This window comes from Cololabis saira, chromosome 11 (assembly GCF_033807715.1).
Source record: "Cololabis saira isolate AMF1-May2022 chromosome 11, fColSai1.1, whole genome shotgun sequence".
In the NCBI taxonomy this organism is placed as follows: Eukaryota; Metazoa; Chordata; class Actinopteri; order Beloniformes; family Belonidae; genus Cololabis; species Cololabis saira.
Genome location: NC_084597.1, coordinates 26053729 through 26077915, shown reverse-complemented (window position 1 = coordinate 26077915; position 24187 = coordinate 26053729). Strand labels below are relative to the sequence as shown.

The following is a 24187-nucleotide window of genomic DNA, read 5'->3' as shown; positions in this document are numbered from 1 at the left end:
TTAATCTTTGAAAGACAACTAATTAAAGTTAATATGTCAGGTGCGGGGGCAACACCAGCTTTCCAGAATTGATTTCAGTGTTGTTGTTCCTTAAATGATTGCTACTCCCTCCCCACCATGCTGGAAGCATCCTCACTGTTCAGGGTTGCTTCCATAAAAAAATGTTCACACTGTCTCATGGGAGTCAGCCAATCAAATGGGAGCTATACCACTAAAGCTTGCTAATTAAATTGCCCATGACGGCAGAGCTTCTTCAAAGCGCATTTCTTATGTCTGTAGAGAACAAGAGTATTACTTGTTGAATTTCTGTTTATAATGTGAAGTCCTGTCAAAAGCCTTATGTGTAATAATCTGTATGATGGCATAAGGTCAAATAGAAAAGAAAAAAAATGCAATTTGGTACAGTCCTAAAGCAAAAGTAATCATTTATCAAACATTCCCCAACCCAAATAGATCAACGTTTGAGTTATGTTTCTTTAGTGTTAGATTTTCAAATCCTTATCAGATGGCAGAAGTGAAAGTGAGGAAAATCAGACGGAGCATTGACGCTAAACAGAAGAAACAGAACCAAAGACGATAACATTTACATGTGAAAAACCTTTATTATGTGCACATAACTGTTTTTCAGGGATTCAGTTAAACACAAGCTGTGTGAGTGGTCCCTTCCCAACACCAATACGCACCGGACAGGGAAACGTCAGTTCGACCCTTAACAGTGAGAGGCACCACTACATTTGCACAACATTTACACTAGAAAGATGCAACCCCACCTTATCCTCCCTCCTCCCTGTTGGAACCCCGGTGTTAAAATTCAATCCCAGCAGAACAGGACGAAGTGTTTCAGAAGGATTTCCTCCACATTCACAAATCTGATGGATTTCAATGAGCAAACTGGTGGGAAGAAAAGAGTTCAACAGCTATCGTTCAAAAAAAAAGACAGAAAAACAAACAAAAAAACATAAATCCAGCTCGTTGTTCTACCAAGTTGTCACTGGAATGTACAACAGGAGAGAAAAAATATAAATGTAAAAGTAGTGCATGAAACCACACAATTCATATTTGGCAACACAAAAAGAACAATGGAAATACTGATGCTACATACAGAGCAGTAAGTACAAACTTGACATGAGAATGTTTTACCACAATTTTCAAAATAAACAGTTAAGACTTCCTGAAACAAAAAAAAGTATTTTCTTCAAATGAGCTGCAAAAGTTTTTTCTTCTTCTCTCTGTATGAGTGTGTCTGTGTGAGAGAGCAAGGGAAGAGTGTGAAATAGGAGACTTGATGAGCAAAAATAAAGTTCATCTTGGAATGTGAGCTTGGTGTCGACACTTGAACAACGCCAAGCTCAGTTAATCGGAATCTTGGGAATTTGGCCGGGGCTAATGCCGTCATGTCAACTCTATCTTCAACGACCGACGGTCCTGGGCAGGCTCTGCTTTCTTACATGGCAACCTTGGCGACTTGCTCTTCCAGTCTGGCGATCCGACGGTCCTGAAGGATGACACGGTCCCTAAGTGACTTGAACTCTCGGAGTACCTCTTCCAGTTTATCTTCCATTTTCTGGTTCAAGAAGAGACAAAGTTAGTGTCACAGGGATTCTTTTCACTCATCTTTAGCCTTCTTAAAGCTTCCAATGGCTTCATCATTCTGGGAAAGCAGCAGCATTTAGTCATTACTCTGATCCTCATCCTGATGTTTAACTTGTAAAAAAAATAAATAACAATGATAATGGGAGCAATATGTGGCAGTACATCAAGCCAGGTGCCTCAGAGTAATTGATTTCTCACAGTTCTTAGCGGCATGCAGAGTAAAATGAAAAGGGTTTAAGATTTACAGAACTGCATCAAAGATTTTGTTAACTACATATTTGCAGAATGTGTTGGTAATCCTGGCAAAGCGGGATTGGAAGAGTCCGCCACCGCAGGCCTGCGGCTGTTCATACTTTCCCTTACTGCTGCAGAACTGAACTGTGACCCAAATATCTTTGTATGTGCTGATCCGCGACTTTCTTGAATTATTACAAAGGACATTATTTACTGTTGAATGGGGGAAAATGTCAACAGAGCAGGCTCACGTTTGAAAAGTGAACTCTGAAATGCTACGAAACAGAACACAAACAAAGAGAGAAGAGATGAAGTATTTTTCATCAAACACTCACGATTGAGGACTGTGGGGAAGCGTGCTTCTGGACGGTTGAGATGTTCTCTGCTTTTGGTGCTGTCTTGGTCTCCAGGACGTTTGTCTTGACCACTTTCAGGTCACGGTTCTTGGTGGAAACGTAGCCGTCTTTGAGAGAAATCAGAATGGGGCCTCCGTTCTTGCCGGCAAACCACTCCTCTCCCTCCAGGGCAGGATCGGGACCGGCTGTGTCTGGATAGAGGTCATCCTGGAACAGATCCGACTGGACAAGTGCAGAAGGGACAAACGAAATGTCACAGGGAAAGGAAGATGGAGGAAACAGAACTGCAGCTTACTGAACTGCAATGAAAGAGCAACACGTAACTTAACGTGAAGACTTACCTTACGTGGGACTGTCATGATGATTGGTTCACACTTCCTCTCATGTAATTTATAAAACCTAAAAGAGAAGATCAGTGTAGTTTGATTAACATCTGACAAAAATAACAATTAGAAGATCTAATTTTACATATTATTTGCCACTAAAAAGCAATTCATTCAGTTAATTAAATTTACTGTGTTTATTTATTTGAGGTCAGAATTGGTCAAATTACGCAAGTGCGGCGTCCGACTGTCATTTTTTTGGACACTGTATACCAATCTCACTAAAGATTGACTTTTGTTTGCTGTTCCACACACCTTATTCTTGCATTTCAAAAAGCTTTACTGTCTGAACTTTGGTCGGAATGTGTTGCCTGCTAAAAAATGGATGTATATTAACAAATAAAACAACATTTTTGTTGCCATATTGTTTGCAAAGAAATAAACGTCATAGTAAATGTAATAGCTCGTGCATTTTTACTTTAAGTTAGCATCTTCCATCCCATCTCAACTTTTTCTGATCGGAGTTTGAAGGTGCAGCTCCCGTGATGCTTCCTTGGAGTCACCTTTGGTTGTGTGGAAACATGAAACCTACAATTCCACACGATTATCATGATAATGGTTTTACAGTTCTTTGGACTGTTTTGTCCAGTGGTACAATATACATCCTTTAAAATGTTATCATTGTTATTATTATTTTTTCAAGTTTTTGCAGTAAAGTGGAGGTTGAATATCGGTCAGTGTTTAATAAAAACATAATCTACATCACTCTCTATGAAAGGCTGCCATCAAAGAAAAGATCTGGAGCTAAAAAAACTCCAAACAAACAGAACCCCCCCCCCAAATCTGGGCTATTACTGTTTTGTCAGATAAGACAAAGTGAGTTTATTGGCCAGACGTGAAGAGGAAGCATGTAATCGGACGAGAACAGTGCCAGCTATAAAGCGTGCTGGTTGGCATCATGATCAGTTCTTTAATGACAATTACACAGTTAAAATTTGGAAACAGTTTGGTCTTTCAGTTGGGGAATTACCCTAAAAACAACACAGGGCTGATGGTGGAATGAATATAGCAAGTTAACCCCCTGATGCCTTGATGTTGCTTATTTGATACATACCTTTCAAAACAAAAGAAAAAAATTGATTTATACAATTCAAAAAATAAATAAATACAATAAATACTAAAATAATAAAATTACCCAATGTATTCATAGAAATAAAAAACATATTAGTTAGAAAAAGACAAAATTGGAATCATTTTTAATTTGAATACATAAACAATTAAAATTAGAATACATAAACAATTTAAATTTAAATTAAAAATTTTATTTTTGTGTATTATTTCATGTATCAGGCATTAAATGAAACATCCTTCTTCTGGAATAATAATCCTTAAGAATCGATTTTTCCAGTCACAAAACTGGGCTTCAAAAGTTGGCTGTGTGCCAGTTCACTAAAAAACAATAATAATTTAAAATGTATGATATGCAATATTAATTGAAAGCTCAGGGGTTCCTGCTATCTGAAGAATCTAAGAAAGAGCACCATAACACTGCTACAGTACCTTGCGATTTCACATTTGTTGACATCCAGACCTCTCTTGGGCATGTATCCCATACCCCTCTGCGGCTCCTTTGTGGAAAAGGTGTTGAGGTAGTGAACAAATGGAGCCTCGTCAGTGATTTCAAAGTACCGAATGCTGCTGTCACCCTGTCGGCACAGTCACAGAAAATCATTAGCTATTTGAACTGATTTCAAAGGGGAAATTAAAAAGGTCTTGTAATAAGGTGACTTACCTTTCCACACAGGTAGACTATGCTGGTGTCGGGGTCATAGAAGGGCAGCAGAACCCCATTACTGCTGTCCATCTCTTGAACACATATTGGCTCATCCATGTTATCCTACAGTCACAAAATAAACACATTTGAAAAAGATGGAAAAGATTAGAAAGTTGTATAATTGTGTGCTATAACTGGACAATAAATGACAACAACTTTTATCTTAATCTTTAAATGTGAAGTATAAGGGTAGATGTCATACTTTGTGTGTAACACCCCCAGCTGGAGCTGAGTTGCCACATACCATAATGCAAAATTTTGGATTACATCACAAACAGGAAAGTCTAAAAAGAAGGATTTTACTGTGCCAGCTACAGATAAAAGTGATTTAGTAGGATTTTAGACATGTAGTGTCTAACTATTTAATCAGCAGGTGCATGAGCGCTCCCTTTCTACTATTCACACCAGTGGCGGCTGGTCAGTAGAGGGCGCCACCTCCATCAAATGAAGAGATGAAAAATAAAAAATAAAAATAAAATAAAAAACATGTAAGATGCAAATAATTATTAAAAGAAGGTGTTATTTCAAAAGGAAAAAATGCAGGCACTCTGGTGGCTTGAAAAAATTAAAAAACCTTTATTTGACTGGGTTACATACTAAAAAGACACCAACGCGTATCGGCTTGCGCCTTCCTCAGGGTGTATGTAACCCAGTCAAATAAAGGTTTTTTAATTTTTTCAAGCCACCAGAGTGCCTGCATTTTTTCCTTTTGAGATTACTGTTGCACCCATTGCAAGAGCACCGGTGGTTGTGGGGACAGCAGCAGCGCTCCTGTTATTCTGTTTTTTAAGGTGTTATTTCAGTCTGTGGGTGACTGTCAATATTAATTAAACGTTGTTTAAATATTTATTTGGTTACAAAATGTTTTTTATTTAATTTAATTTACTTCCGGAAGTAAGGGGCGCCAGTCAAACAGAATCCAGTGTAAGCTCTTGAAAATGTGATAAGCATATGACCTGAGGATCTTTTAATTGGTTTGAATTAGATTCGTAAAGGGACGCAGTCGTGTGCGTCCCACAAACCGACAGTTATAAGCAACGAATCTGCGATAAGTATCGTGACGTACTCGTATGTTGTTTTTTTAAATCTAATGTGATTGGACAATTCATTCCCCGTCTTTTTTAGAAAATCAAACTGAACTGCACAAAACAGATTTTTATGTTGGTTTTAAATAGGTTTTGTTTTAAATAACACTTGCTTTTGAAACAATATTTGTTGATCAATTATCTGAAAGAAAGGAAAGTTATCTTTTCAAATAATATAATTTCCAGACAGAACAATGGAAATGTTAATGTTTTTTTTCTCTCTAATGTGTAAAAATAAACTGAACCCAAACCAAGAAGAAAAAAACTATACAAAATAACAGTGGACTTGTTGAAATGTTAAACCCCTACTTTATGTTCAGTTTTCTTTTTCCACTGCAGCATAACTGAACTGCTTCACTAGAACTTATGACCAATAAGCCATTGTTGGATGGCTACATTTTTCAAAATTAAAGGACCAAAATATTATTTTTCTACTTTTCTTTTTTCCCCATTGTACCAAGCTTGTACCTAACCGGGACTTCTGTGTACCATTACACCCCTATGTATGCCAAGGTAAATTGCACCCCCCCCAAAGATTTTTATCACCAGCCGCCACTGATTCATACTAATTTATCATTATTGGTGCAGACTTTGTATGAGAAAATTACAAATGTCTCAAAGTGTTATAATGTCAAATGCAAAGTAATCAAGAAAGGCGAAGAGGAAACCTTCAATTAGCATAACAATTAAAACAAAGATTAATCACATCTGTCCTCTACTATTTTGTTGTTGTTGTTGCATGTTGAAGTTGTCACGGTAGCGTGGTTTGTCACAAAGTACTGTCCCGTTCCTAATTATATCCCTGGACGCCCTTGCGACCTCTTATACTCAGACACTAACCGGCCACATGTGAGGGTTGGCTAATTGGGCTTCAAGGTGGAGTGTTTGGGATGCATCAGTGTGTTATGGATTAAATCAGAGTGACAACAATGACATACAGATTTCCACAGGGCTAGCTGGCGCTCGCTCATACGACTGAATCCAGTTGTGAAAATGTTTCCATTTGCCAAAAAGATCGCCCTCATTGGTCGAGCTCCCTCGTGAGCTTTGTCCTTCTCCTAAAAACAGAAACACACTTGTCAGATTGGGCAGCCATGACTGTAGGCGTCATCATCACCTTGTTGCGTGATTGTGGGCGAGATAATACCACATGGGAAGTGATCCAGCCTCAAGTCCGTTACAGGGTTCACTTACAGCCACGATCTTCTTTTTACGGGGGTCGATGACGCGGACCTTCTTATCCTTGCAGGCGGTGCACAGCAAGCTGCCGTTGCGACTCCAGCTGACACTAAAGATAACATCGGGGTGCATGTCCTCCAGGTTGATCATGGCCTCTCCTGTGCCCACATTCCAGATGACGACCTGGTTGTCACACCCTAAAATGGTCATGCACAGTCAGAGAGCCCGCCACTCTGTGTCCCGGTTTATTTTCAGAGGTTTACATCACTCAAAGCAATGCAACAGAAGGCATTAACATTGTTTCTATTTGCAGTTCAGCTATGTGCAGTGGATAAAAGGCAGACCAGTAACTTCAACGGATGTATTTTAGTTTGATGGGGTGATTTGCAGCAGAAGCTTTAGTCAAAGGTTACCTGCGCTGAGGAGAACGTTACGAGCGGTGGGATGCCAAGACACGATTCCCACCCTTTTAGAGTGGCCCTCTAACACAACCACAGGCTCCGACAATGGAGTCCCCAGACCATTCTCAGGTATCTGCCAGACCTGTCGCAGACAAAATGAGAAACTGTCAATTAGAAATAAAAGCTAACATCACTAAAAATGTTAAACAAATTAAATAGGTAACATTTACAAATTACAAGACGTCTTAAAAGGCAAGAAATTAAATCATAAATTGAGTTTCCTTTTCTGAGGTCATGTCTCGGTTGATTTTGATTTGTGTTTTGGGTCAATATTGTGCTTGAAGGTGAAATTAATCTTCCATTTCAGCTTTTATTACAAAGGACAGAAGGTTTTAAGGAAAATATCTTGGAATTTGGAGTAACTACTTCCCCGTCTGTCATAATACTAACACATTTTCCCACATGGCTTGGGGTGACTGGAAGATTTTTTTTGGCATAATTCAGATGTACTTCCATGTTCCTTTTGGTCATAAACTGCATCTGTCTTGCCACCATTCCCCAAGACTAACACAGCATACAGGAGATGGTAGTCCGGTGCAGGGAATGACCAGTACCTAATGCCTGTAGATCTTTCATTGTTTCCGTTTACCTCTCGGTAGCCTCCCTGATAAGCTTTTTCCTCATCCCCTCATCAACTTGGAGGCTCATCCTAATCTTTGTAATGTCTGGTTAATTCCAAGGACATCTTAAAGAAAACTGATGCCCAAGTTGTAAAATCAAAGGTTAAACAACAAAGCGAAACACTTACAGTTCTACTCAAACGGCATATAACTCAGAAACAGAGGGGGGGGTGATCTTGTAAAGATTAACATGTCCTTACCATGACCGTGCAGTCCTCCGATCCGCTAGCAATGACATGATCGTTATGAGGACACCAGTCGATGTCCAAAACTGGGCCCGTGTGACCACACACTGTAGGGTAAGCCTTGTCTATGCGGCCAGTCTACGAGAAGGAAGACACGCTTGTTACAAAGATGGCAAAGAGTGTGAGTTGAAACAATAATCCAGCTAAATGACATCTGTTAAAAACTGAGAGACAACATATGCCGAGTGCAATACGTCTCTACAAAACTCTGCTCTGTGTGATTGTTTCGCGGCTTTATTTATCATTTTAGGCTAAACGTGCTAAAACAATAATAGAAACATCGATAGAAAGAATTTCAGAGAATTACACTGAGAACTCAGCTAAAATTACACTCAAGTTTAATATGTCAAACCATGACGTTAAGAATCCATTTATAGCTGATGACAATGTCCATTGGAAAGACCCACAGTTTTAGTCACACAAGGAATATAATTCAATGAACCCACTGGCCTGAAGTGATCTCTGATCTCTGGGTCTCTGTGAATATCATGTGTCCAGTGAAGTAATAGTAACATGAGACACACAGGGTGCCTTTACTATCAGGCAGCTTTAGCCATTGATTATCCATGATTTTTACTGCAGAAACGGGCCTCAGGGAACATCTGCAGCAGTATAATACTGGAAAACAGGGCTGCAGAACTGGTTCGCTGCATGTTCTGAACACTACAATTAGATCCAGAGCTTGGTTCCAGCCCTTGTGCCTTTGGATATGTGTAGTATCTGCTACTACTATTACTACTACTACTACTACTATTACTACTAGTGTCATTTAGCAGACGCTTTTATCCAAAGCGACTTATATCTGAGAGTACAATCAAGAAAGTACCTAACTTTAATCATCAAGGACTATTGGCATTTTTCTTTCTCTAGTCCTATTCTATTGTGTTGTAAAATGTGACTACTAGAAAAAAATACTAGCAAGAGTTAGGGAGGCGCTGATTGAACAGCTGGTAATCTGAATTGACCAATAACTCTACTGTGACCCAATTATGTGATGTAACATTAACCAGCAAATCTAAACAGCTGATTGAATGACTTATTTTCTGATTTAGGGAGCTCCAAGTAACGTCACTTCTTTTTTTGACTTTGCAGTCACTTCAGACACCTAAATATATTCTCCCAAGCACATACTGTTTTTTTCTTATAATAATATATTCAATTGAATTGTATTTTTTGTGGAAAATAGGTTTTGTCTTTTAATGTGGTACACTTTTATGTTCTGAGATGTGAACAAAAAAAAGAAGCACCTATAATCCAGCGCATAAAAGGGAGATGTACTGTAACACCTCTTTAGTTACCGTGGTTGTATCAATGTCTGTGTGTATGATGTAGCATTTTATTTTTGCAATTTTAAGAGACAGACTGCTGCGTAACCTGCTGCAGCTTTAAAGTGAATATTTCATATATGTTGTTAAATTGCGATTTCACATAAAAATAAATAAATTAAAAGAATCCTCTTGAATAGTTATAATTAGTGTATGGACCAAGTACAGCACATGTTAAAAGAAAATGTATCTTGTTTGGAGTTAGTGATAAACCTCTGGAGTGGAGAATAGTTGGAATAATTGTAGGAACTTGGTTGTCATAGATATTTTGTACAGCGTTAAGTAAATGTGTGTATCAAATTTCTAAGTGACTCATGCTGTATGTATTAAAAACCACAGATGCTAAACAGTGCAGATGGTGGTAGATTAATCACTAAAGTATTCAAGAGACTATCTCCTTGGAGGATAAGTATCTGAAAAAAATGTAAAGGTAATTCATTTCATATCTGTTGAGATTTAACAGTCGGGATAAAAGCAACAAGCCGACTGATGGTGCTATCACCAGACCACTTTATAAGTGCAGCTGCTGTGGGAACAAAACTATTAAAAGTTTGTCCACACAATAGGGTTGGGTGATATATCGAGATTTTAATATATATCGATATATTTTCAAACGCGATATGGTACGAGACAATATCGTTTATATCGATATTTTTTTATTTTTTTTTTATGATTTTGATATAGCTTATTTTGTGACAAATTGACTTTAATGTTTTATATGAGATTTGCACAAATGTTTTGTTATTTGCACAACTGTCAACCTCAGTGGAAAAGTCTGCCTGTTACTGTCTACATTGTATTAATTGCACAGTGTATTTTAATTTAATTGTTATGCAGGAAAGGGATATTTGTTTTATTTTATTCAAGAAGCATTTTTATTCTATATATGCAGGCAGTTTGTTTTTATTTCATTTGTTTTATACATTTTGATATTGTTTAGACCTCTGTTAATAAAGGTACCTGTGTGACATTTGGCACGAGGCTTTGTATTAAAACTGACTGTTTTTTTAAGGGTTTGCCTCAGAAAAAATGAAGCTAACAGAGATGCTATGCTATAATGCTTTGGGGGAAACCCCAATTTTGGCACAGAAAAAATATCGATATTTATCGAGTATCGCCATTCAGCTAGAAAATATCGAGATATGACTTTTGGTTCATATCGCCCAGCCCTACCACACAACATCATCTTAATATATCTGACTAACTTTACTGTTGTCGTTCAAGGCTGCACTAACATGAGCTCCTTCGCTGGAAAATCTAATCCTAATTATTAGCAGATGGTTACGGACATGACCTGTACTAAAAGCAGAAGATGGTTTATATCAGAAAACTATAAATGACCGAAGCAAAAGAAAAAAAAAAGGGAAAAAAAAGCTTATATCAATCTAGGAGGATTTTAGGAATGCAATTATACGTCTGGAAGAGACAATTTATTAGAACCACAACAACATTGACATTTTTGTTAATAATTCATGACAAGCTGCCCCTCAATGTGCTGATATAAGAACCACCATTAGTAGATGGAATTCTGAGAATACTTCACCTTGTTAAGAGGAAGCACAAGGAAGGCTCCTCCTCCACTCGCCTCGATGATGATGGCAACAAACTTGGGGTTGACAGCACAGAAGGAGCTGTCCCATGTAACCCTGGACACACGGATGTCATCGTAGCACTGGTCGTTCCTCACAGCCTGACCAAACACGTGACGGAACTTGCTCTGTCGCACAACTCGCCGCATCATATCTGTAAAGCAAAGTTGGAGTGCAATGAGTCCCACTCACTGAGTTTGAAAATTGAAAACAAAAAACAGATAAGGACTACTGAAAGAAGCCTCTTAATCCTCAGAAATATTAAGATACACAATGTGAGATGCTGTTTTTAATTTTTTTTTTGTGTGCGTGTGTTACGTGTGCATCAGTTTGCTCCTGGGCGTGCAAAGGAAACAAGCACATCAGACACATCACAATCAGAATCAGCTTTATTGGCCAAGTTTGAACATGCCAGACAGGGAATTTGACTCAGGTTTTTTGCTCACTGTACCCATATTTAAATAGTACTAAACAGTAAATAGACAAATGTGACTCTTATTAATATACAATAAAAAAAATGAAAGGTGCAGCAGTATGAGGTAATCATGGTTAATGAAAGGTGCATTGCTACAGCATATGATTGTGGTTATTATTATTATTGCACAGTGATTGATTACTCTGAGACTCTATGAGTGTTGAGAGTTCATCAGAGCAACAGCTTGGGGGAAGAAACTGTCTCTGTGTCTGGAGGTTTTGGCGTACAGAGCTCTGTAGCGCCGTCCAGAGGGGAGGAGTTCAACCAGACTGTCCTGGGTGTGAGGGGTCTGCAGAGATGTTTCCTGCCTGTTTCCTGGTCCTGGACCGGTATAGGTCCTGGATAGATGGGAGGTTAGTCCCAATTATTCTCTCTGCAGACCTAATTGTCCGTTGCAGTCTGTGCCTTTCTAGTTTGGTGGCCGATCCGAACCAAACAATGATGAAAGTGCAGAGAACAGACTCAATGATGGCAGAATAGAAGGTGGTCAGCAGTTCCTGTGGCAGGTCCTGAGCTGACACAGGAAGTACAACCTCTGCTTCTTCTTCCGGACAGAGTTAATGTGGGTGGACCACTTCAGGTCCCGAGAGATTGTGGATCCCAGGAACGGGGGGGGGGTGTGGCGTTGGGTTTTTCGGCTCCTGTCTGTACGTGGACTGGTCACCCTCCCGGATCAGGCTGATGACGGTGGTGTCGTCCGCGTACTTCAGGAGCTTCACAGAAGAGTCCCCTGAGGTGCAGTCGATTACTTCCCCATCTGTGTTTAACTCCTAATGTTGTAATTTTCCAGACTTGTGCGTAAGCAGGATAAAAGCCAGTTGTGTATTTATTTAGCCCTTTTCTCCCCACGTGTGAATGACTCATGGGCAGGTTCACCTTTTTGGATATATCCTGCATCTATTTAATGCTCTTAAAGCTCTAAATAAGGACAGCACAGTGTATTTTAGGTTTTATTGATTAGGGTTCAGAATGGAAAGGCAAAGGACTGTCATAATAATGGGTGTTATATTTTTAAACTGCTGCCTCAGTTCCTGTGAACGCATCACAGATGGCCTGTTACTGCTGCAAGATTCTGGGAATGATCTCAATTGTTGATCTACATTTAACCATCAGCGCATCTTTATGAGCCTTTTTTTTCGTTGGTTTCTTCTACAAACTTCCTTTTTGATTTCAGTTTCAAGAGAAGTCCGTTACTGACGTACAAAAGATCTCAAACAAAAACCTCACCTTTGATAGCTTAGGACCGTTTTAGTGACATGGTTCAATTTTGTAATTATCCAAAGTATCAGAGTGATAATTAAGCTGCCAGTCTCAAGTGAAATCCAGAGTTGTTATACAAGCTGACTTCTTTCCTAATCATGCGTAGGTTTGTCATCACAGTGGGTCACCTGCTTCTTCACATCCAGTCACGGTATTTTAAAATGGAAAAACTGAATCACAGTCCATGGGATAAAATTTACAAACATGGATTTTTCCAGAGAGGTTCACCTATAAACACTAGCATTGTTCAAGGAGCCCAAAAAGGGCAAAGTTGCACTTGTATCATGACTTGAAGCCAACATTGAGTTGCTCTATTGCTTGGAGGTTTGATGTTTATCTTTTTATAAGAATTGTGTGTTTTTAACTTCTGTAGTTTTAAATCCTTTAATTATACACCCACATAGGTGTCAGTTCTTGGTCCTATTTAGATCGGGTCAGAATTGTGTGGATGTGAACAGAGTGAATGAAACTGAATCAAATTGCCAAATCAAATTCACATGAAGAAACACATTTCTTATCACGATCATTTATCATGGTTATTTTTGAAGTCAGACAATGACAGCACCATGACTCCCACCAGTTCTACCTGTAATAATGAATCATGTATATGTATATAGAAACACACACGTGCATGTGTAGGGGTATACAGTGTATCATCTGAGACTAAAATGTGAAAGATATTCAATTTGATTGTACTATAAATCAATGAGTCTATAGGCACACCGATTTTTGTATATATTTGTAGCCATACTACATCCACAGTTACTTCACATCTGATAATGACTATTTTGACAATTGACCAATCATTTGGAGGGTTTTTATATCTTGAATTAATCATTTGTGTCTCTTCAAAGACATTTTATGCATAATTTTGAGGCATTTTTACATCTACATATAGTGATGTTGTCTCTTTACGGCAGTCTTCCATCACATTAAGGTTGTTTTGTTTCTAGCATTTTTATCCGCATTTTTATCTGTCATCGTCCGTGACAGGGGGATGATGAGGACCTTTCCTGTTTCCTATGTATCTCCTTTTTGGCTATTTTGCAATCTCCTCATCCTTGTTTTGTGGCCCCCATTTGTTATCTTTGTCTGTTTTGCCATAGATACCTTTTAACTTTAGCTATTTGTTTTCCACTTCACTGTAAGCTTTATGTTTCTTTATGTCATATTTGAGTATTTCAGCACGTTGTAATTGTACATCGTTGCTGTTGCCATTCAACATCTCCGTTTGGTAATTTTGTCTCATTCTGGACTAGGGTTGGTAACTCCCTGAAGAATAAATAAGGGACACCTCATCGGCAGGGCCGGCCTTGACCCTTCCTGGCGTGGTGAATTTTTTTAGCCCCTTTTTTTGTGAATGAAATGATTTTTTAACTATTTGACTCGAACCTGAATTGAATTAGATGCATATTTTTGAATGCCATGAACACATGGAAAACAAATTATTATCCAGCAATTCACTTTAATACAAAATAACAAAATTAACTGAATAAAATAAGTATCTTTCTTAAACAGAAATCTGTTCTGCTTGACTTAAAATTGTATACATTTATAAAAAACAATAGAAAGAATGCAGCACATCCATCCTGTAATAGTGCACATTTTTAGTGCAATAACAAAAGTGCAAACAGAAAGTCTGTAGAAAACTTGTGAACATATTTGTGCCTCAAAGGCCATGACTGTAGCTACAGTTGTAGTAAAACAGAAACAAATAACTTATGAACTCAACACCTCAATGCCATTTTCCATTGGCATTTTATGACTATTTTGTGACTCAGTAATACGGGACAAAGTGCGTCCCTTTTCAGCTCAATACGGGACTTTAGTTTATAAATACGATTCCGTTTTTCAAGGGACTGTTGGCAACTCAGGACGTTTGTCACGTCCTCGTTATAATTTTGAGTCCCTTTGTTTAGAACTCATATTTCTGGCAGAAAGAAAAATTAAAAAATAAAATACATAAAAAAAAAGAAATAACCAGGGGACCCTGATACAAGGAACTTACAAGAAAGTGCAGTCAGAAAACCTATGGGAATTTGAATATTACACTTATTTTGAAACAATACTAAATATAAGGGTGTGTGAAACGCCACCAGAAGCAACTCCTGTGATTTCAACTAAGTCTAGGCGACTTTTTACACCAGCATGATGTTAGATGTTTGAATTCCCGGGTGAGGATGCTGTTAATCAGAGGCTTGTAGGAATAAAGCACGCTGCGTTGTTGCTGAAACAATGGTCGCTACCACGCAGACACAGACCCCGGTTAAACCAGAGGCTGGGCAAAAACACCACATAACGGGAACCACTCAAATCATTGTTACATTTTGAATGACCTCACCAGTCACTACTGAGCTGTTGACTAACATAGTAAACCTAAGGTCTTAGCAACGTGTGCTAATGTGCTAAATGCCGCGTTCCATTTGTCCTCGGAAGTGGGGATTTCCAAGTTCCCAGTCGGAATTTTCAACTGGAACGCCCCTCGAAGTGGGATTTCCCACTGGGAAAGTGGGAGAGTCTTCACCACCCCCGAGTTCACATTCCAAGATGGCTGCCCCGGTTGTAAACAGTAGAAGAGAGCTTCGTAGCACTTCATTCTAGTTTTGGTCACACTAAATAAGTCGTATACAAGTATTGTTCGGCATATATATGCTGCTATAGTGTAATTTACATTTTTCATGTGGTATATGCGAACTACAAACTTGTTTACCTACTTTGTAACTGGAACGCTGATAACTCGGCTATGACGTCATTACCAGTTCCGAGTTCCGACTTCCGATGTAAATGGAACGCAGCAATAGTGTGTGTGTGTGTGTGTGTGTGTGTGTGTGTGTGTGTGTGTGTGTGTGTGTGTGTGTGTGTGTGTGTGTGTGTGAGGGGGGGGGTCTCCAGATGTGATTATGGCATCAGAAAGAAAAGATCTGCTTTAATCAAATTAAAATCAACCACGGCTATTCATATTAAAAGCCAGCACCACCAGAGACAAAACACTTAAGGTTGATTTATGGTTCCGCGTTACAACAACGCAGAACCTACGCCGTAGGGTACGGCGTAGGCCTGCGTCGATGTAACGCGGAACCATAAATCAGGCTTTAATGGTAAGGAAACATGCAGGGAGAAGACGAAAGGGTGCCAATTACGTGAAAATAAATATGAGCCGCTTGTGGCTCATATACCGAGACAGATATATATATATATGACAGGGATCAGCTGCTGCTCCATCCAGCAGGACCAGCCAGCTGACTCGGTGCAGATATTTCCAGCAGAGAGGTTTCTGGCTGTCCCCCAACGCTCAGCCCCATCCATGGATGCTGCAAAACCCGACACGCCACACGCCAAATACACGATGCAAAGGACATCCTCGCAGTGCCTTTCTTACCTCCTAAATCTATGGCAGATTTTCCTACGCACGGGGGTCAATCAATCTCAACACATGAATGTGGCAGTTCAGGCGCGCCCTTATCCTGCAGGACGTTGCTTTTAGTCGAGTGGGGGGGAAAAATCTGCTGCAATCCGCTTGTTTTCTCTCAGAACTATTGGGATATGACCACAGTCCCTGTTTTAGGTCCTTTTTTTATGATGCTAATTGGTTTTCAACAAAAAAAATCATCTATCGCCTGTTCCCCACCTGCAGAAGACTAGCAGTAGTCTTATCTCATCCCGTTACTAAATTCAGTAGATTCACGCTGACGACTGGCTGCGGCACATGCGCAAACGATAACAGTTCATTTCACAAGGATCTGGATTTTGGAAAATAAATACAGGAAGATAAACATATTGTTATGCCTTTTTTGTTTTCATTTTGATCATGCTGATATTCTTTCTGCTTTGCAAACATGTGGATTTCTTACTTAGTAGCATCTTTTGTGGGGGGACTTGTCCCCTCCCCCTCTGCCCCATCCCATTGCATCCACCTCATCCTCCCCATCCACCCCCCCATCAACAACAACCCCTACTCCGAGGGGGGCCCATCCAGTGGCGTCAATTCAGTGGAAGCTAAGGTATGGCAAGGTTACGAGACACAGAACTTAACTAGAGTATCAATCAACACGTCCAGCAAATACCCCTCACAGAAGTCTGCTATGGAGCTTATCTGTATGGTCAAGAAAATTGGAACTTTTTCAAATGCAGTCTCGCTCACTGCAAAAACTCAAAATCTTACCAGGAATATTTGTCTTATTTCTAGTTAAAATTTCTAATTTTAAGTCAAAAAATCTCATTACACTTAAAACAAGAGTCATCACCAGAAAAATAACTTGTTATTTGACCTTTTTCACCTGTTTCAAGTACATTTTCACTTGAAATAAGTAGAAAATCTGCCAGTGGGACAAGATTTATCTTCTCATTACAAGCAAAAAAATGTTGTTCCACTGGCAGATTTTTCCACTTATTTTAAGTGAAAATCTACTTCAAACAGGTGAAAATGGTTGTTTTTGAATCTTGTCTTAAATGTAATGAGATTTTTTTGACTAAAAATTAGACATTTTAACTAGAAATAAGACAAATATTCTTGTTAAGATTTTGAGTTTTTGCAGTGTATAATAACTAGTGAAATCGATCATGTTGTTCTGATTTGCATTTGTAGTTATTCTATTTGTATTAAGTAATAGAATAATCAATACAAATAGACACAGAGTAATTCCATAAATGTATTTAAAAAACAAACATTTACATTTTCCCTTGAAGCCAAGGTGTGGCGGCTGCCATACCTTGCCATACCCAATTGACGCCCCTGGGCCCATCCAAATTGTGCCTCAGTCTGTATCCAGCAGAAGCAGCTACACAAGATTTGCAACACAACATTTAAATGACCAGCCCATCTGTTTTCCTATGGACTCAAAACAGAAGCGATTGTACTGTAGATCAAGTATGTGTTTGTGGTAGTATCTTTTTGAATCAAACTATGTATGTTGCGTTTTTCCTTGTCATCATTATTTAATAATTTCCCCTGTCATACTCTTAAATATACCATTTTGTCTGATTGTAACTGGTATTATTATGTAATTTTGTGGTGCATTTTTGGTTCAGCAACGTTTTCCCTTATTTGTGTTTGTTTTATCTGATCGTAAAATGTAAGCCATTCAATACTTTTTTCAGTATTTTTTTTTCATTGTAACCATTATGTCTCTCTCTTTGGTTGTACATTGCATACCATTATTACAATTCGGGATGGGGGTGGGGTGGGGTGAAGGGTTCATTGTCCTGCTCAAGGACACTTTGTCATATGACTGAAAGTTGGGATTGATGTGCCAACCCTCTAGTTAAAGAGCAACCAACTTTACTCTTTCATTTAAAGATTCAAAATTCAAATTATGTGACCATTACTATTAAGTCGCTTGCTACATATATCAGTATGTCCATGAGAGTTTAACATTTTGAGGCTATTGATCTACACTACAATGTTTTCCATCTAACTATCTTTGAATTGTTCTGTTTTGCCATCACTTGTGAAAAGTTAGACTAATAGATCATGGTTACACGGTGAGTTTATACATCGACATGTCTTGATTCATGATTTTTCTCCATAGTGAAGCCATTACAAATGGCAAATATACCTATTATACCACATTCTGTGTGACTGGACTGCTTTGATCATCAGTTTGTTGCACCCTCCGTCTTTTAAACTGTTAAGTACTAGACATAACAGTGATAATGAACACAGTGATGAATGAAAATTCAATGAAGCTTTTGTGGGTTTGTCATGACAGGTGGCCACTTTCAAATTACCAATCCATCATCAATGTAGAGATATTAATCATTTTCTGTAGTATTTCATAATCAGGCTTAACATGTATGTCAATAAGCTGACAACAATGACCATTCATTTTATAATATATCAAAGCAGTTTTAATTAGAGTTCAGACTGTAAAACTGCTAAATAAATCTTTAAAATCTAATAATGTATTTGCTCAATATGAAAGCAGAACAGATGTAGTACACAGTACTTACCTTTCTTTGGAGGTGCTTGCACTTCTGCTGATCTCACCGTGGACTTTTTAGGGACATCAAAGGTGTTCTTCATCTGGGATACTTTTACACTCGAGTTCTGCTCCGCCACACAAACCTGAGCTTTGGTCCCTTCGGGCTTGATCCGACGCTGCTGTCTTTGCATTTGATTAGCTTCTTTGACAATTACTGCCACAGGCTTGTAGGAACTCAGCTCATTTTCTTTCTCTGCATCTTCCCACTTTCTGGGATCTGTTAAATCTTTGACGTCCCTATAACTGTCACTGGTGACCCGCATACGTGCTCTTTCAGGTAGAAGTTCAGGGTATGTTTCTTTTTTCCCCAAAAACGTAGATTTTGTAATGTGGGTTCCATTATCTGGTCTGTCTTCAGGTATGTCAAGACTTTCTCTGGAGGTGAAAGGATTCAAAGGTTTTCTTGCAACATTAGGGGGGGACTGTCTACACCTGGACAGACTCTCTAGGAATACTCTTCTCTGCAACATATCCAGGTTTTGAATCTCTTCCTCACGAGACTGTCGTTCCATTTGCACACAGTAGTCAAAATCAATCATGTCCCCATATCTGTCATCCATGTGCCCGAGAGAGAGATGTTCCCAAGGGCTGAGGTCAGCGGATTGGCGGCGCATGTTCGTTGGTACGGTGTAGTTACCCTTTTCATCCCACAACAAGCACATGTCCTGATTAGTTGGAGTTCTCCATGGGAGGTCTTTGTTAAAATGATAAGTGTGTCTCCTCTTGGCTCTTTCTTCTGAACGGAGATGATCTTTGCCTCTTCTTTGTACGTCAGTAGACATTAATTGTGCCGTTTTGAGCTTTATAAATGGATTTTTAGGTTTTTTGGCGACAGGAGGAGGTGGACCTTTGACTTTGGGCTTTTGATTTAGCATCAATTCATCTTTCGAATTACAGAAATCAGATGTGGCTTCTGGGACAGGTGGTGAATTGACTGGACTTGCTATGGTTACGCCTGACTTAGGTAATACGTGAGTTGAAGGTGGAGGTGTGGTGATGGCAGAGAGGCAGACAAGATCACTCTCTTTTACGCCTGTAACCGGTAGTTTTCCAACACAACCGTTGTCCCCTTCCAGGGGAGGACAAGGCATGGAGTCACATGGTTCCGGTGTAAATGTGAGATTGTCTTGCAGTTGTGGTAATTTGGAAGGACGGGCCATGGCCTGAGGAGGATGAGAGTTGGCGACTTTGTCAAACGCTTGGCTGTCTTCTTTCATGGTACATGATGAAAGACTGCCCGTGACTCCTGATCTAGCCCTCTTTGAGACAGCTCCAGCAAACTTATTTTGATGGCTCTGATTCATTTGTTGGGGCTGTGGCGCAATAAACCCTGACCCATGACTTCCCCTGCCTTCATTCTTAAACTGGTCTTGAGTTGACAGGGACTCCTGCTTGATGTGGGCAGCAACATTTTGCCCCTTCTCTGCTCTTCCTTTAACAGTTGTCTCACTGTAGGCTGCTCCAACACGACTTACTCCTTTTAGCTGACACCTGCTGCCTGTCACTTCAGCCAAACGTTGACTCATTTCCCTCTCAACACAGACTGAGGGTGAACTCCTAGCACATGCACCAACAAAAGCAGACGTCTCTCTGCTTTCCTTCTCACGATCTCCTTCTTGAGGGGTATTCCTGCAAGGCTGTGGAAGGCTGTTGTTATGGCAGGCACCAGAAGGATCTTCGTCAGTTCCTCTTTTTCTGTGACCAACGAAAGCATTGTCATCTATATCAGATGATATCCAAGTCTCATCCCTCTCCAGTACCACAAAGTCTTCTTCATTAGTCGTATTAAATGAGCTGGACAGATCTCTGGTTTGAGTCTCAGGAGATAACTTACTACAGTCAGCTTCTGGTATGTTCTGATTTCCTTGCTCTTCCATAGCTGTAGTTCCTGTCCAGGCCGCGGCCCTATTCGCAGAGCCTGTCTTTTTCTTAGCAGATTGTCTTGTCTCCTTAGGGCTACGGACCGTTTTTGACTCCCTTACAGTTCGAGTGACACTCTTCGTGGCTCCACCCACCCCCTCTCCACTGGTGTTCAGAGGGTGCTCCTGTTGACCTAGAGGCCTGATTGGCTGCCCAGTTTGGGGGTCTGTACGTGCAGAGGCAACAGTGAGCTCCCCTGTGTTTCTAGTGGCCGAGCTGCTGACACTGATCCCTCTGATCCCACTGATATTCTGATGGATTGCAGAACGGCCATCCTCCTGATGTTTGCTTTCATCTTGTTCTGCAGCCCCGGACAGTTGCGTGTCTCCAGTTTGCTCGGACCAGTCAGAATTATCAAGTGACTCCACATCTTTTTCCGAGAGCTTCTCCAACTTCTGGCCCATGGCTGCTATACTGCATAGATAGACAAAGCAGGAATTTAAAGACAAGTCAGAATGACACCATGAGAATGCATTGCTTCGCCATCCCAATTAAATTAAATCAGACAGCATATTATGTGTACTGTACATATCTTGTGCCTTTTATCCTTTTCCCTACTTTGGTATTTTCCCCAACACAGTTCACAGTTGTTTTCTCGAGCCCTTACTATTTATCTCTCTATTCTGTTAGACAGGAATGCTGCGGCGGCTATAATTAAAGCAGGTTTGACTGCTGCCAACGACTCAAGAGGCCAAAAAGGAAACAAGATAAGTTAGATAAGAGGTCAGCTGCCCGTTGCCAAGGTCAGAGAAAATGACCAGAGCAAGAATGATATAATATCCACCGACAAATTCACAAACTAAAAATGATCTAAATTCCTTTTCAAGTCCTTCGAAACTCCATTGATAAGTCCCGAATTGCATGAAGGCCTTGTCTTGTTTAATTTGTGAGTTTAACAAGTCATTTTGGACCAACACGCTCTTTTATGATGCATCATGCCCTGTCAATTACTGGTGTGGAAACAAAGCCGGCTTGTGCGGTGCGTGCCTCCCTTCAGACTGTCTGAATGTTTATGACTGTTGTGGTGACGGGGTCTACGGAAAGGTCTCCCAGAATACGTGATACATGTCACAAAGACTTTGACTCGGGAACTGAATTCTTTGTCAAGGATTTAATGAGAACAGTTTCGTCACATGCATGATGGATGGTGTGCGGGTGATTATTTCAAAGGGAAAAGAGCTCAGCAAGCTTTGTGGTATGGATATTCTTATCCCAAAAAGAAAGAACTCACACCCACAGAAATACACTCACACTCACTCCTACTGATAATTTAGAATCGCCATTCCAACCTAATATTTATGTTTTTGGACTGTGGGAGGAAAGTCCATACATGCATGGGGGACAACATGCTAACTCCACTGATAAAAGTCCCAGGTGAGATTCAAACTGTAGGTAATACTTGCTATAAGGAAACAATGATGTTCCAAAATAAAAGCATGGACTTCAAAGTTAAAAAAAGGACTTTTTTAATTAACGTAAAATGTTTATGAGATAAGAAATATGAAGAACAACTACTGAAATATGTTGGAGCATTTTAAAGGTAATTTGCGTTCCCATTAAACCACCAGGGACTTTCAGAACAAAAATAGCACTAATTGTAAAAGAAGAAATGATTTTTAAAGTCAAAATGACTTTCACCCCAATAGCTGTCAAGATGCTCTCAGTACACGTATCTGAGTAGGAGTAAGCTCACGTAATTCTTTACATAGCAATGTGGAAAACTGACTTTGATTCAATAGTATAGGAGTTATTGTCAGCACAAGACATTTTTACAGATATTCCACCTTTTTTTTAAATTTTTTTTAATTTTTTTTTATTTATTTAGCACAAACAGTATCATATAAATAAACAACATGAACAATCAACATTACTGGGATGTGCAAAGGGGAGGTATGAAACCCAAGAGGGCTTATATGAAAACCTCACCCAACATATTCAAATATCAAATTTGTTACAGTTTAAAAACAACATAGGAAAATAATTGAACAGTAATGAGAAATAAGTAGAAAAGTGTAGAGATTAAACAGTAAAATATATAAGGAAAAAAAAAATAGGAATACGTACATAAATGAATAATACAAAACAAAAATAATGAATAAGCTCATAAGGAGAGAGAGAGAGAGAGGGGCGAGAGAGAGAGAGAGAGAGAGAGAGAGAGAGAGAGAGAGAGAGAGAGAGAGAGAGAGGGAGAGAAAAAACACAACAATAATTATCTTATGTTTGATGATACATGGTTTGACTGATGAGGTATTTTTTGAGAGCCTTTTTAAATGATGTTAAGTTAATATTTTTTTTCAGATAGTCAGGTAGTTGATTCCAGAGACGTGGACCTTGATAACGAATTGAAAATTGTGTGTACACACACAATCCCAAGGCAGAACGACAGGGTATTTTTCTTGTGATACTGTAATGCCTTGGAAGTAGAAGTAGAGAGTAGAGTAGAAGAAGATTTGAAATTAGATCTTTGTGTCAAGTGAGCTGTTGTCATATAACTTGAACCAATGACAAATCTTGATGATTTGGTGATGCCGGCATGCTTTGTGTAACCACACATTGACAACGCTGTGCCACCTCTATTTCAATTCTTTTAGATTTTCTTCTTCTTTTAATTTTTGAGCACTGGCTTTATGAGAGTTACTGTTTAAAGTTGATACAACATGATCCCTGTATGTGAAGGGGCCAATGTATTCTTTCCGTCGTGGGGTTACCATTACTCTTATAGGTTGTCCTTTGTCTTGCAAGCCACGGCTATGTCTTGATCAATAAACATAACATCATAGGTTTCTGAGTCTTTAAAATGAGAGATAGTGTGGTAGTTTATCCGTTGTGCTCTGACTGTAGCCTGAGCAGACTTTGATAAAGATGTTATCATGTAGATAGGTTAGGTACCTTCCCTTCAGATGTCACATGAGTGTCTGTGAGAACATGTATTTTACTCCTTTCTAGACAGTTGGAAGCAGTAAATATAATGTGAAAAGCTAAATGTGGCCTGGCTCATAACCCGGTAACCTCTGTAGCATGATAAACAGAAATGCTTTAAAGCATACTGAGCCTGAGCCAAAGTCATGCAAATAACCACATAGCTGCTGTGAGATTTATCACTGACGCATAAGAGTACCCCGATTCATCACAGCATCCTTGTGGGAGCACGGAAAATTTGGGAAAAGAAATTTAAGAAAACTGAAATGACAACAAAAAGTTTGCAAGTTTACTGCTCGGGATATTAGCGACACTGTACGGGATGCAGTGTTCTACAATTAAACTGTTGAAACACACCTCATAAGAGACATCCGTGGAAGCAATTCCACAGATGTCTCTTATATGTGTGATATGTCTCTTGTTTTATGTGTATGTGTTCTTCTTAAATGTCTTGTTCCTGAACTGATTGTCTGTTTTCTGCTGCTTGTTTAACTCTCGACTGCAAAACCAGTTTACCCTTGGCCTTGGGTATCAATAAAGTAACCTGACCTGATTCACAAGTGCTTCATAAAGAGAAATCTATCGAACAGAAATCTAACAAAAACAAAAAACTTTCTTCATATCAATGATCATCATTGCTGAAGTAGCAGTGGGTGAGAGTTGGGCATATTTTAATATATATACATATATATATATATATATATATATATATATATATATATATATATATATATTATATATTATATATAGAGTTTCATATAGGATAACAGCTATTTGGTAAGGCTTGA

The 24187-nt window shown here is 39.2% G+C and overlaps 1 protein-coding gene across 2 annotated transcripts; it reads right to left on the bottom strand.

Moving 5' to 3' along the window:
* Positions 1–1230: 1230 nt before the first annotated feature.
* On the bottom strand, positions 1231–20708 carry coro1cb (coronin, actin binding protein, 1Cb). Of its 2 annotated transcripts, none has more exons than XM_061734193.1 (11): positions 18529–20708; positions 10799–10998; positions 7886–8008; positions 7018–7147; positions 6620–6801; positions 6364–6483; positions 4299–4403; positions 4067–4212; positions 2525–2582; positions 2163–2405; positions 1231–1564 (listed from the first exon to the last, which is right to left on the bottom strand). In XM_061734193.1, the coding sequence occupies exons 1-11, from the start codon at positions 20435–20437 to the stop codon at positions 1445–1447; spliced, it is 3336 nt and encodes a 1111-aa protein (XP_061590177.1). In that variant the 5' UTR covers positions 20438–20708; the 3' UTR covers positions 1231–1444. The 2 variants fall into 2 exon arrangements, with proteins under 2 accessions (XP_061590177.1, XP_061590178.1); XM_061734194.1 differs by lacking the exon at positions 18529–20708 and adding an exon at positions 15959–16278.
* Between the last annotated feature and the right edge of the window lie 3479 nt (positions 20709–24187).

What these genes read in the sequence shown, in the direction of transcription:
- coro1cb (XM_061734193.1), bottom strand. Translation starts at nt 20,437, where the DNA reads ATGGAAGAGCAAGGAAATCAGAACATACCAGAAGCTGACTGTAGTAAG. An exon ending in GCAAGCACCTCCAAAGAAAG is followed by an intron (nt 10,999 to 18,528) that starts GTAAGTACTGTG and finishes TTTGCTTTACAG; the next exon opens with ATATGATGCGGCGAGTTGTG. An exon ending in TAACGTTCTCCTCAGCGCAG is followed by an intron (nt 6,802 to 7,017) that starts GTAACCTTTGAC and finishes TGACCATTTTAG; the next exon opens with GGTGTGACAACCAGGTCGTC.